Raw genomic sequence first — 14,080 nt, forward strand, 5'->3', positions numbered from 1 at the left:
TGGTTTATTAAACCAGGTAAAGCCATTAAAAATGAAGAAATGTCTTGGCCAGTAAAGCTAGTCTAAGCTGTTTTAGGAATGTGTAAATCCGTTGCTTGGAATCGCACTGTCCAATCAAAGAGCAATGAACTATGTAAACAGGCAGTCGCTGTGGCATCCCAAGCTGGCATAACTTCCAAGAAATACAGAGAAAACACAAAAACACAAAATATATTTATATATTTTTTGTAAATGTAGGTTTACCTTTGTTGTGTTTATTATTAGCCAAATGATATTGCTACCATGTTTTGTAATTTGAAGTATGTTGTGTTATTTTGATAAAATGTAGTTTAAATCTCCAAGATTTGCATTATCAAAAAGCATTTTTCAAGATTCACGTCCCATATGAAGACCATATTCCAGTATCTCTTTTAATCTTTACTCTAACCATGTCATATATTTGCTAGCTAATATAAGTTTTTGTTGGTTCAAGTAGTGAGTAAGTTGGTTCACTAGCTACAAAACAGGTGAACATGGACTTACAGGGTGAATATTATGATATAATATTCAGTAGCAACTAATGTTTATGCAAGAAATAGTTTGTGAAGTGCAAACACTTGCATTAAAATTAAGCTAACTTTGAACTTACGAATAGCTGATTGCTCCAGGTGATTAAATGTTAAAAAAAGGTTTGTTCATTAAAAAGTTGTCCATTCTATCTATTCATATTCTCAATTTCAATTCACATTCACTCTGCTTTCACTCAAGTCCCTAACCTTTCACCTTATCAATGTCTAATCGACTTACCTTTCATTCCTGAAATGGCCCATAACTGTAGTATCACACATACTGTATATAAATGAAGAAATCTTTCAAGAGAAAATAACTATTAATTGTTAAGTTTTTAATAAACTAAGTTTAGTAAAGTAAGGATTTTTATCTTCTTTTCTCTTTAATGCAGCACTTTTATTGGTTGTTGCTGTCTATTTAAAGACCTGTCTGACTCTTGCACACATTCTTTCACCCCACTTTATTAGTCATGGAGTTGTTACACTACTTCTTCACGTTTGCTGGGTGAAGCAAGCGTTAGACTACAGGAAACAGCCCCATTGGCTTAACATTTTAGCCATACAGTTTACCAAAGTGTCTTGATTTCAGCATCCCTGCAAATAAGATACTTTGGACAAGAGCTGTAATCCCACTGCATCAGAGATATTTCTTTGGCATCTCATAGTATTGTGCCTTTGCCTTAAGAATGGTTTGAAATATTCACGCAAAATACATTTCTACTTGTGCTAATGCACATGGAAGTCAACTAGGAATGAAATGCCATTTATAGAATGACAATGGCAGTCATAAATGAATATCTCTGAATCCAGAGGACAAACTGACATTCCTCTGATCAGCCACATCACAAATCAACTTGTAGCATCCCACATCCTGACCCAAACAACCCCCCACCCTGCCACCCCTGCCACCCGCCCTCCCTCCCTTCCCACACTCCACCCCCCTCCCACCCACCCACGTATGCCTGGCCATGCTCTACCCACTATGTGTCGCGCGGCTGGACCTAAAACTAACACTGCAGTCCTGACTATCTAGTGAAACCTGATAATGAACTATGCACTATACAATGTGTGTGAATGGACTTTTAAAACTTTGACTATGTGTATGAATATATAACTTTAAACGTTGTTCTATACTGGCTTTCACTGTAGTCTGTCAGTATGCTATGTGAGTGGGGGGAGGGCACATTGATCAGTAGCATTCAGTTAATGAAGACCGGTGTTATGAGGGTGAGAGGGATTACATGGAGCAATGGAGAAAGAGACAGAGAGAAAGACAAATGGGACAGCTATATAAACTGGGAGGAATGACATCACTAGTCAATGAGTTTGTGTTAAATCACATTCACTGACATTTCCAATAGAGATTTGATTTTTTAAAGGACATTTCTAATGTCTAAAAGCTTTTTGTGCACTCTTTTAGCATGTCTAACTCCCCAGTTTGATATAAGCCCTCACACAAAGGCATTTTTTAAATCCATTTATATTTTTTAGTAGTTTAAAGCGACAATACGTGTGGACAAAGCACAAAGTTTATGGTCAAACAAACAAATATCTCACTGGAGTTCTTTAATAGTTCAGCTCCTGTTGCTTCAAACAGTGAAGTTAGCACTGGGTGTATCAATGAGTGCAGTGTGTGAGACTAATAAAACCTGATACAAGGAATGTAGTAAAGGCCTGCAAGCTGGCAGCTGGTGTTGCCTTTCAGAATAACCATAAAGTATAAAAGACCTTGGCAGTCCGCTCCAGAGGAACAGATAGTGTGGTGTCACAGGAAGATTTCAGGCTGCATTAGTCTTAGGCATTGTTTTGATTGTGCTTTATAGCGTCCGTCAAGCTGAGTTGATAATTGTTTTTAAAAAGTGAGTTATAATTAGTGTGTTTTGATCACTATTATTATTGTTGTTGATGTTAAATTACATTAGGTTAATCCAGGCTAATTAGACCCAATCCAGAATCAAGGCACAAAAATGATATAGGAATAGGAACAGGTCTTGGAGTGCTTGTCAAAGAGGTACCAAAGCTTTTTCTCACAAATTGTAATGGGATTTGAAAAAAATAGCGTTCTTTTGCAAAAGCAGTTATCTCTGTTTCTTTTGGTTTTTGAAGTGCATTCCATGGAATATCAGTCAAGTGTTTGTTGGGTTGTTTTGAGAAGATATCTCTTGGTTTTTTATTTTCAAAAATCATGTCTTTTATTGTGCACTCTGATATTAATCAGACTGGGTTTATTCATTTTAAGAAAGGTGATTATCTGTTTTTGCAAATGAACTCTTCATATGTTAACTAATACAATTAAAAAAAACTCTGGATTGGAGCTTTGAGTTTCTAAATGAAGCAACTCACAATGAATGAAGCACAACATAGAAACAGAAGAGACAGAGCACAGACACAACAGACAGAGGTACTGAGACAAAGAGAGAGATGTGGTTGTGAGGTAATGTTCCGATGATGAGGTCACTCAATGCATTGAGAGCTACCGCTCCACTGTGTTCCTGGTCCCTAGCCCCTGGCCGCCCATTACCAGTTCTGACTGTCGCACCTCAAAGGGCAGCTCATCCTCAGTATTTTCCACCATTTCCTCTCCCCCTTCTTCTTCCTCACCAATATGGCAACTCTAAAGAAATTCAGAGGAAAGGGAAAAATGATGAGTTTTTCAAAGTACATTTTTTACAGTACAAACCTCAACTTGTAGCCAACATCCAATGACTCACCTTTGCCATAATGTCAGCATATGCCATATAAAGATGATCTGTATCGAGTTTACTGAAATAGGGACAAAAGAAGACAACGGTAAACAAGAAATAACATGTCGCCCTGTGTTTACACCACATTTCTGACATCAGTGTGGTTGTATCAGTGAGGACCTGTCTAACCTCTTTTCTGTTAAAGCAGTTCGACTGAAATGCAGAATAAGCTGGTGCAGGGGATCTGGTTTTGTTTCCTTTTCCTCCTCTTCATCTCCTTCCTCTTGCTCCATTGCTTTCTGGGTTGCAGAGGGAGAGGAAGGGTGAGCAATGGCACAGAAAAATAAAAATAAAGAATTCAGATGCAGCAGATGTGAGATGACACTCACAGATAAGTCATCTATCATCCTGTCTTCAAATGAATAACCCTCAGTGTGAAGCCAGTTGCGTTTGTATCCTTCCAGGAACATGTTGGAAGCTCTGTGCCTGTAATGCAAAAAACAAAACGGAACGATCTTGTGTTTGCATTTTCGAACATCTTTCGCAGTTATTTAGTGAACAGCCCATACTGTACATGTAAGTTCTGATAGCTTTCTCACCTTGGAATGTTGTACAGTGGCGTCATCCTAAAGCAAGCGACTACAGCCCTGCGCCTCTGCTTCGACAACAATTTGTGCCACACCATCTTCTTGGATTTAAACGGGTGCTCCGTCTATATCGGAGAAGGCAGACATTGGCCAAAAGTGTTATTATGCTTACTTTTTAATGTACATCAGGAAAAGTTATATATGATTTACATATTATATGCTGCAGTTCAAAAGAACCACCTGTCACAAAAGCTTAATTTGGTTCAGATAGCTGGACTACTCTCTTTTCTTTTAAATTATCTTTCATGCTTTCAGATTGTAGAAAGTCCTCTTGACAAATTCAAACTTTGTGCTGGAGAAACAACATGCATCTACTACACTGAATGTGGCTGAGACTGGTCACTCACAAGTTCAAGGTGGTAGAGTACAGCAGAAACCTCCTGCACTCTCTTGACAACTTTCACCGGAGCATCAGCATCTTCAGCCTTTCCTGCCATCTCCTTGTACAGGGCCATCTGCCACCGCATGGATGGGTTGTCCACCTTTCCACAACGCAGGGATAAAGAACTCAATCATTACAAATCTGTTTCCACTGAGGTAAATATTGTAAGGTACAACACTATTACACTATTAGACTAACAGTCCAGGAATTATACCTTGCCCTGGAGATGAAGGTTGTTCTGCAGGAATTCTCTTACTTCTTCATCAGTGTCTCTCTGTAAAGTAAAACGTTTAATCAACCATTATCTCCCTAAGAATGGTTTGGTTGGTAAAACTGTTATGGAATGGTGACTGTATTAAATTAGACAACAGATGTTTACTAGAGTCATTAAAAAATACCAAAGAGTATCTGATCTTGGCCAAGTTGATAAGCTCCTGATCGGCGGGAGAGCACATGTTGAGACCTATGGGGAGCATCTTTTTCAAGGCAGCCACAATAAGTGAAGTCTGCACAGAGTAGCGATCTCCCCGCCTCTTCTTCTTGGTGCGTTCGGTATCTGAGCCTCCACCCTGAGAAAAAGGACAATATAGCACAAAGCATTCACAGTATCTCATAAAATGCCACAGGTATGACACCACAGTTAAAACTGCTTTGCATCAAACACATGTCAGCCTTGATTCAATACCAGGCAGTCACTTTCATGGATATAAGCCCTCATTACTAATTACACATTCTTTCCAGTAATGCTAGGAATGACTGCAACAGCACAAAGAAAAGAAATACAACTAATGCTACACAGTATAAACCCATATATCACATCAATATACAGTAAACATAAAATGAGTTTGTCAACACAGTCAGCAGTCATTAAAACTCATAACAAACCTTGGTGATTTTTTACGTACTGACAATTTAACATCGTCCTACCTTTTAGTAATGACTGCACACTGTCTATTATGCAGTAACAGTACATCTCTCCATGTTGAAATGCCCAGCTACATTCAATGGGGATTCTTATCAAACATGCTACTGTGAATAAGGTGCTTGCATTTGGATGTCTATTTCCTGTTTTTCCTCAGATATTAAATGATTGTTTCTCTGAGCTCAGACTGGTAAGTAGAGGGAATAGTGAAAATGTGAGGGCAAAGTGGGGATATAGCTGGGAAGCTGAAAGGAAAGGGTCTGATAATAGAGTAAATCACTGAAATTGCATTTACAAAACATGCAAACAGAAAACATTTTTCATTCAAGTGACAACCCATCCAGCATTCCTTTAACAGGATAAATAGCTAAAACAGACTCATATGTTTTCGTTCTCTAAATGTGAATTAAATTCCGTAACAAGTGCAGCCCTTGGTGAAAGATTAAAATGTTAGATGATGTTACAGAACAAAACTCTTGAAATTAGAGTTAGACAGATTAGCAGCAGGCTGTTAAAATCACACAACTACTGTAAAACAAGCTGTCTATGGGATTTGTCCCTGTGCTCGCCTCCTGAACTCCTGTTCTGTTTCGGTCAGAGTTCAGTCCTTCTGTCATCTGCTCTTTCTGGAGTCTTCCAAGATGTGCAAATGTATGTGAGGGCTTAAAATATATAAATGAATTAAATTCGTAATATGAATGTTTAGTCTATTAAATACATGCTGAATGAATACACACGGTTTTTCTACTTGAACCATAGAAGTGTAGATAACAGGATCACACAGTAACGTCAACTAACGCAAAAGCGTAGGGTGCTATTTTAGAACGTCAAATAACTTGGGGACGATATTCATGAGTGATACTTATACTTCTAATACACATATTACTCACAGTAAGTTCTAGAGGCACCTAATATGGCCCACTGGCCACTTAAAAAAAATAATTTGGTGTTGACTAAAGTGGCCCAAGTATCTAAACCTTCACCTTGCCTTGTTAACAGCTAGATTTTACAGGTAGGTCTTTTAATTGACTTCCTGGGACCAGAAACACTCAGACAGGTCCATTAAGATGGAAAAACAAACAGAAAAGGCCAGTTTCAGGCTCTCTAACAGCAAACTTTTCGTTATAGGTGTTTGTTAGGATGTCATTGTCTGACATGTACAATTAAGTTTATCCCAGAGGCATGGTAAAAATGCAGAGTATGTTATTTATGCCGATAGGGGTCTTTCATCAAAACAAAACAAAAAGGCTAACTAGCATGGGATCATGGGAGTTGTTCACATTACGTTTAGTCACGTTTGCCGACTTCCGTCATCACTCTGTGACTCCCTCCCCTAGGTTATAGCAACTAAAGAAACGCACCGATACATTGAGTAAAATCATGTATTTCTCTTGGTTTGAACATTAGTGGAAACATTTGGGATAATGTAAATACGTGACTCAACTAAATATATTACAAAAATCTTGTGATTATTTTTTTAAACATTTTAATGCAGAAATGTTATCATATTATATATTTGTATAACAAACACTAACAGTGCCAGATGTACACAAGCCACTGCTGCTGCTTCAGTTCAGAGCCAGATGCAAGTGTGTTATGGAAGACTAGTTTAGAGGAAACAATGCAAAGCATTTTTGGGAATAATTTAGGTCAAAAGAGTGAATTAATGTGTAGGTTAGGTACATGGTCACTTTGAGCACATTCTAAAGAGGGAACCAGATATCTACTTCAGCGATGTTAAGCATCAAGTCTTGTGTTAGTGTGGATACTAGGGAAACTAAATCATGGTGTGAAATGGAATTTCCAGAGAGGAGAGAAGAAAGAGCACAGAGAAGACTAACATCATCCCCTAGTGGCAAAAAGCTGCATTACAAACGCTACAGGTCAACCATCCTTCAACAAAAAGAAACAAAAGACATACTAGAAGACTCCAACTCAACTATGATCAAAAAAGAGCAAACTCAGTGACAGGATGATGGCACTGTGCTTTCACTGCCACCCCGGGCTTGGTGTAAAGCCCAGTGCCATGAGCCCAACTCTACAGCTGAGTACTTTCATCAAGCGCCTCCAGACTCCCCCCCTCACACACTGGCAGGACTGGGAATGGCCCAGACATGGGGCCTGCCCGTTTGTCCAATGATCCTTTATGAGAATAATGTGAATGTCTTCCTAGTGCATATTAATTGCAGTTGTCCCTTATGTATAACTTTACACTCGTTAAAATCTACAGTATGTAGGCATAAATCAGTAGTTTTGTGTTAGACATGGAGTGATCCAGTCTAAGAATGTGTGCCAGTGCACAAGTGCAGAGGCTCAGTGAAAGTGGAGACAAGTCTCCATCTGTCGCTCCTTTGAAGAAACTTCTGGCTAGGATTTACATATTCTATTAATATGAATAACTATATTTATAGCAATGACAAATTCTCAACTGAGTTTTGTTCCACTCATTAAAGACTGCAAAGTATTCATGACTCAGCAGATAGAGCTACATGTACAGAAAAGCTGTCACTGAAATAGTTGTCTCTGGTCATGTCTCTCTGAATAGAATGTGCATGTTCCTGTGTGTGTCTGGGCGCACAAGCGCATAAGTACACTAGTGTGCATGTGTCTTTGTGGGTGTATGTGGATCAGATGTGCCAGTGTGCTGGAGGGGTTGATGAAAAGCTCCCCCAAAGTGAGGTGCCATGCGGTCAGCACAGCGGTCGTGCAGGAACAAAGTCTAACCTCTGAGTCCCCGCCCTGGAAACCCAGCCGCAAACCAAAAGAAGAGGACAAGGGACAGCCAAAGAGAGAATATTGTTAACACAGCTGCTATCGTTTTCAAATTTGCCAATTAAAATCAACCCTCCAAAAGTTATAGAAGACTTTGCTATGTTTAACCAAGCCCAATAAACAAGAGTATTAAAAACAGAACACAAACAAAATCACAAACTAACAGAAACTTTTGAAATCCTGTACATGGTGCGTAAGTGCCTTCATGTCTTAGATTTCTTTGATGGACTATAGTCAGTCATACAATATTTTGAATACATGACCATTTATAAATGGATGGTAAAATAACAAAGACTAAAAAATCTTGATAAAAATAAGGGCACCAGAAAGGAACACACACAGTTGTTACACAATATGCCTGATTTGAAATCGACACTTAACCAGTCCTGCCGCAGTACTGGCTCTGCCTTTTATTAACTCACCTTGCTCATCTTGCTCTTGCTGTCAGCAGTGAGGAATGACATGTTATTGATCTCATTCATCACCACAAAGTTCTGCTCCTCTCGCTTGAAGTTCTACAATAAGGCAAGAGAGAAACAGGATACATACTCTACAGCAAAGGATGTGAGCTGCTATAAATGGATGCATTCAAAGGCCAAATTAACATACTCACATGAGATTTGGACCAGAAAATAAAGACCTCTCCAACCATTCGGAAGAGCTCCTCTGCATCAGGGTCTGGGCATGTCAGCCACCTTGCCCTGCAGCAGCACAAAGTACTTTAAGCCTTCCCAAAGTCACAACAAGCTTGCCTAATGAACAATTTATGAAAAGATGAGTGCATTGTGTTGGAATTCTACCAGAACCAGTTAGGATTCACAGCTTAAAACTGTAATTGTATTGTACCTGTTGTTGTCCACATATCGAATAAGCAGAGGATACAGGGCGTACAAGTCTCTGCAGAGGACAGCAAACTCATCACGTATGGTGCCGTCCTCCTCATCACCCTCTGATTTCCCCTCCATCCGCAAATGGTCCTCTTCAGCCACCACCTTTGAAGTGCGTTTCTTCAGTTTCTCCATTGTAGGGATAAAGTGGGATTTGAGCATTTCTGGCTTTGCTCTGCTGACAATGGGCTGTGAAAACACTAAGAGAGAAAACAAATGTAGTCATCTTACCTGTACAAAACCACACTTCAGTGAACTCTGTGGAAAAAGAGTTTAAAACAGCGCTCACCAGCCAACCTCTTCATCCAAGAGGCCTCATCAATACCCAAGTTGTTGACCACAATTTTCATGATGCTGCCCAGCAGCTGATTGAGATGTTCTGATGTGACATCAGTGCAGATGCGGCTCTCCATCTCGGGGAAGTTCTCAAGTCCTCTCTCCCACCAGCGGGGCAAGTAGTTACACAGCATGGGCAAAGTGATTTCAATCACGTGAGGCATCTCAGTGTAACGAGCCCCGGACTCTGCCAAGTCCCCAATATCCTTTAGCAGAGCATCCAGCTCTGGGATGTCTGGACACAATTCTTGGACCTCATTGGGAAGGCCCAAGACTTTGAGATTCATAGGACAAGAAGTGAAAAGTCAGAAACAAGATTTTGTTAGACAGAAAACAAATCAGAGGAAAGAGTAATGCACTCACTGGCTCTCTCCCTGGGTGTCTTTGTGGTGTAGACAGAGAAAGCATTGAATTCATTTAGATGGGGCTCTAAGTAGGCCACTGGCATAGCTGCTGCAAGGTGAGCCAAACACTCTCCAAGAGCGGGCCTTTGCCTGTAAATGTAAAGGAGATGCGCATAAAATGCTCTCAAGTATCTACTTCTAAATTACTTGTCATGTAACTTGTAATTACTTGTAATGTGTGCAGCTTACAAGTTACCTCTCAACATGTGGATTCTTGACAGTCCCCAGGGAGTAGATGCTACACATGATGCGATAGCATGACATCTGTAGGTCATCCACTGTGTGCAAGCAACAGTGACAGGTACAGCAGTGTCAGGATGAATGAATATATAAACAACATGTAAAATCAGAAATAGTACTGATTTGAAAGCACTCACGCATGACATCATCTCCAAACTGGTGCTGAGCAATGTGATCAAACAGGGAAGTAAGCACTGGGAGCAGTGCAATGGTTGTGTAGTTAATGTTCTGGGACACGCCTTTCACTTGCTATAAAGGATCATGGACTCAGAATAAGTTCAGATGTTTAACAGATAATTTGGAAAAGTCAGGGATAGCAACATTTTTCAAATATGGTGTCCTTTTACCTGATTGCCTTTAGATACTTTGCCCAGTTTGAGGTTCTCTACCATCTTTTCTATATCATCAGCAGCACTCTCAAAGAATGACCGCAGCCCGGCTTTCACAATCTCAGGCCCTGACTTCATCACTGTCCTAATAAAGCAAATAAGAAATATTAGGAGGAAAAAAAACAAACAAACAAAAAACATTTTCATCTTCAAGGGTAATTCTGGTATTTTTAAACCTGGGAGATCGTACATCATTTTGTGTTACAGTCAGTTCTGCTGACACACAATAACATCAAGACAGCAGTAGTACAGCAACTCCACTGTTTTGTAAGGTAAAAATATTTTTTTCAATGCAGGTTGTGATATAACAGCTCCAGGTTCATTGAAAAAAATCTTACTCTTTAATAAAACCCTTTATCTCTGTGGTGATCGTGTCCACAGTGTTGTAAGAAACTTCTCAGCCTTTCAGTGGCAAAAACAAGCCCTGTAAGACAGTACTTTGACTGGCGCAGTTGCCCCTAAGAATTACGTCGCAGCCATTGCAGCCCATTTTGCAGCTGCCAGCTGCGATAATCTACTGGAGCAGTTCCAAAACTTTTGGTACCAATTAGTAATTTACACACCAAAGCATGTAGAAATGAGGCCCAGGTTTAAAATACGAGATACATATTGGAGAGAAAAAAATTTAAAAAATACTAAACCTTGCATCCAATGAGCGTGCCAGAATGTGAAGACAGTTAACAATTGCTGGAGCATCCGTGCCTGCATGTACAATACAGTTAGGCTGTTATGAGATCTTTTTGAGAATTCAGTTCATCACATACTGTATACACATATAAAACAAATGCAATTGCACTTGCTCTAACCTGGGTGAGAATACAATACAGCCACATATGAGAAACACAGAAAAGAGGGAAACGATTCAGAAAGAAACTGGTATCTTACCAAAGAGAGAAACTCTGTGTCTCACCAGGGCAGACATTTTACAGAAGATACTAAGATGCAAAGCAAAGGAAAGGGAAGGAAAATGCAAGTAAAAAAAGAAAAGGAAAACACTGATAAAAGAGGAAAATGAAAGATAAAAGATAAATGAAAAGAATACAAACATAACATCTGTGTGTGTTACATGTGAATAAGAAAGGAGATCACCTAGCAATCATCTCCTTCTCCTTATTTGAAGAATGCCCACCACTACCAAGAACTTTTGCGGGTGTCGACAAGAAGTAGAGGCAGTGGTTTTTGAAATACTGGTTGATTAGAGGCATCAAGATCTGAGAGGCAGAGTTTTTACATTTAGTACAGCAATGAGGACAAGTTAGGTCTTCAAAATTGTGACCACTCTAGCTTTACACAACAGTCTCACCTTGGCAAAGAACTTGATTTCCTGCTCATGAGGAGACTTTTCCACACGGCCACTGCTTACCACAGCCTCTGTATTGCAAAGTATGATAGTATCACAATTATGCTGGCAAGATCTACTTTAACTTAGAACAACACAGATCTATCAGATGTCAAAGTCTATGTTTTTCATCCTTGCCCCACAGTACCAAGATGAGCGATGAACTCCTGTGCAATTTCCATCCATTTCAACAGCTTCTGCAGGAAACCATATGCAAATCTCTTCTCGATGGATGAGATGTCAGACTCCATATCTTTCAGGCCCCTAAGAGCAGAGTTTAACTTTTTGTATTTTGTACTTGCAAATCATAAAACATAATTTCAAAAGGCAACGTTCAAAATTGGTTCCTTTTTAGTCAAGGGTCTATGATCATAAACAGAAAGCATTGCCTAAAACTAAAGATAACTTGCTTGCTATGTGTTGGTTTGTCTTTATAAACAATATCTTTTGAATTTTCAAGCATTGCTATGACTTGGAACAGAATGGTACAGCTACATGCATCCATTAATCAGAAACTATGTTTGCAGTTTGCATGAAATGGAAAAAAATTCAACTCCCTGCTGAATGTTAAATAAATATATCAATTCTTCCACTGCATTACTACCTTGTGACAGCATATCCATTAAGCTGCAGGAACTTGAGCAGCTCATGAGCTTTCTCTCTATCTCGTGCCTTTTCTTTTGCTGTCAGAGTGTCATAGGGCACCAGCAGGGGATGTGTTCCACCTCCTACACAAACAGAAGAACAGTCAAAACTCAAGAAAATGAAATCCAATCTCTTTTCAGGTCCCCCCCCCTAAAAAAAATCTTACCCTTTGCCTGCAGTTCCATCTTTTTCTTCCGTCCCCAGGTATTATGGTAATTTTCTGCCAGTTGCTCTGCCATAGACTATGAACAGACATATATAAAACTCTGAATACTGATCAGATGCTAAGATTATGGCACAGAAGGTTCAAATATTTACTATTTTTACATACGTGCAGATCTCTTGAAAGAGCCATGTGTGTGATATCAATGGGCTGTGGACTGTAGCCATGGCTTGGGTCATAGGTTGCCTAGAACAGAAGGAGTTATCATTATATGCTACACAGTAAAAAACATTATTAGTATTAGTATATTTCATCCAACGGCTCCATACCTGTGCAGTCTGTGAGATTTTACGTGATGCTGTCTTCTTCTTGTCTGACTCTTCATCATCTCTAGCTTTATCGAGATTCCACTCCCATGCGATCATGGCTTTGATTGACTCTTTGATTGGCCAACGGTAGATCTCTTTGTCCTGCCAGAAAAAAATGTCAGAGTGATCAGAAGCTGGGACTTGAGGTCAATGTACATGAAGATTCAGTGCACAGCGTGAACCTACCTTCTCTGAGAAGGTTTTGTAGGGCCTGAGCATAGGATGGGTTTTTGCATTTTCATCCAGCGCCTCACCATATGACCAGTTATTCTGGATCTGAAACAAACACATGATGTTTTACAGCTGTTATTCATGCTCACAAATATCCAATGGCTTCCTTCTTACTTGTGCTAAGTCTCTATCCATTTGGAATTATAAATCCTATGCTTTCTATTACATAATGTATGGTTGTTCTGAATAAACCAACCAAGCATGTTGCTACTGAATTAGCTGAAGAATGGTATTAAAATATTATGAGTGATTACAGTGAGTGAAACACAAGGTTTTACCTTTTCAAAGGCCCATCTGTCGTGTGTATATTCAGCATATTTGTTGATAAAGGGATCCAGCCTCTCAGGGATGATAGTGCTATGGTTGGAGAAAGAATCAAGAGCACAGTTAGCGTTCAATTATTTTACAGCGAGATACTTTATGTCTTCAAAGACCTAACGTCAAAAATCCTCTCACTTCGTGGTCTCTACTGGTTTAGGATCAAAGTTTCCTTCTGCATCTACTGAAGCCTTTTTCTCGGTTTTTGAGGAGTAGCTGGCGTCTACATAGTCAGGAGGAATGGCTCCAGCAATGGCGCAGATGCATGGCATTGAAATTTTGAAAATCTCAGCATCAAATTTCTGGAAACACAATAACAAGTTGTTACAACATGTCCAGATACCATCTAATGTACTGAAAACAAAAAAGTCTGTGCAGAGACTCCACCTTGTGTGCTAGCGATTCAAAGATCCCCCAAAACAGTTTGCGGGTCAGATGCAGCTCCTCCTCTGATGCCACTCCAAAGTTGGCCCAACCGTTAGGGAGGCAGTAATATTTCCAACACCGCTCATAGTGATTGGTCAAAAGCTGCAGGGTGCAAAAAGTTGAAAGTACAAAATTAATAACAGAAGAACATGTGAACGCAAAGGGATATTTTGTTTAATATCTAAAATGGTTAAAGGTTCCCATACCTTCAGTGGCATTTTGGCATACTCATTGAGAATGGGCACATCAAACACCAGCCGTCTCAGAAGGTGCTGAAGCATGGATGGACGTAGATGTCTGAAAGAAAGATAAACAAAGAGAACTTAAACTATGAACCTGGCAGTATTAAATTACATCAAAAGTTTGCCATGAGATTAGA

At 39.6% G+C, this 14,080-nt stretch overlaps 1 protein-coding gene across 1 annotated transcript in view; it reads right to left on the reverse strand.

Annotated features, from left to right (window-relative positions):
• LOC141006892 (ryanodine receptor 1-like) overlaps positions 1–14,080 on the reverse strand; it is a 49,264-nt gene that overhangs the window by 16,623 nt on the left and 18,561 nt on the right. Inside the window, exons 53-83 of the mRNA XM_073479187.1 lie at positions 13,908–13,998; positions 13,663–13,803; positions 13,414–13,577; positions 13,236–13,314; positions 12,913–13,002; positions 12,688–12,828; positions 12,527–12,604; positions 12,362–12,437; positions 12,155–12,278; positions 11,699–11,814; positions 11,515–11,582; positions 11,301–11,422; positions 11,097–11,146; positions 10,853–10,913; positions 10,170–10,296; positions 9,960–10,071; positions 9,779–9,860; positions 9,542–9,672; positions 9,132–9,452; positions 8,802–9,042; positions 8,569–8,656; positions 8,378–8,470; positions 7,908–7,922; positions 4,660–4,830; positions 4,476–4,535; positions 4,227–4,361; positions 3,832–3,944; positions 3,622–3,718; positions 3,422–3,531; positions 3,260–3,311; positions 3,088–3,162 (exon numbers count right to left, since the gene is read on the reverse strand). Coding sequence (XP_073335288.1) covers positions 3,088–3,162; positions 3,260–3,311; positions 3,422–3,531; positions 3,622–3,718; positions 3,832–3,944; positions 4,227–4,361; positions 4,476–4,535; positions 4,660–4,830; positions 7,908–7,922; positions 8,378–8,470; positions 8,569–8,656; positions 8,802–9,042; positions 9,132–9,452; positions 9,542–9,672; positions 9,779–9,860; positions 9,960–10,071; positions 10,170–10,296; positions 10,853–10,913; positions 11,097–11,146; positions 11,301–11,422; positions 11,515–11,582; positions 11,699–11,814; positions 12,155–12,278; positions 12,362–12,437; positions 12,527–12,604; positions 12,688–12,828; positions 12,913–13,002; positions 13,236–13,314; positions 13,414–13,577; positions 13,663–13,803; positions 13,908–13,998 — 3,424 coding nt within the window. The remainder of the gene's footprint in view (positions 1–3,087; positions 3,163–3,259; positions 3,312–3,421; positions 3,532–3,621; positions 3,719–3,831; positions 3,945–4,226; positions 4,362–4,475; positions 4,536–4,659; positions 4,831–7,907; positions 7,923–8,377; positions 8,471–8,568; positions 8,657–8,801; positions 9,043–9,131; positions 9,453–9,541; positions 9,673–9,778; positions 9,861–9,959; positions 10,072–10,169; positions 10,297–10,852; positions 10,914–11,096; positions 11,147–11,300; positions 11,423–11,514; positions 11,583–11,698; positions 11,815–12,154; positions 12,279–12,361; positions 12,438–12,526; positions 12,605–12,687; positions 12,829–12,912; positions 13,003–13,235; positions 13,315–13,413; positions 13,578–13,662; positions 13,804–13,907; positions 13,999–14,080) is intronic.

This window comes from Pagrus major, chromosome 13, assembly GCF_040436345.1.
Source record: "Pagrus major chromosome 13, Pma_NU_1.0".
NCBI lineage: Eukaryota > Metazoa > Chordata > Actinopteri > Spariformes > Sparidae > Pagrus > Pagrus major.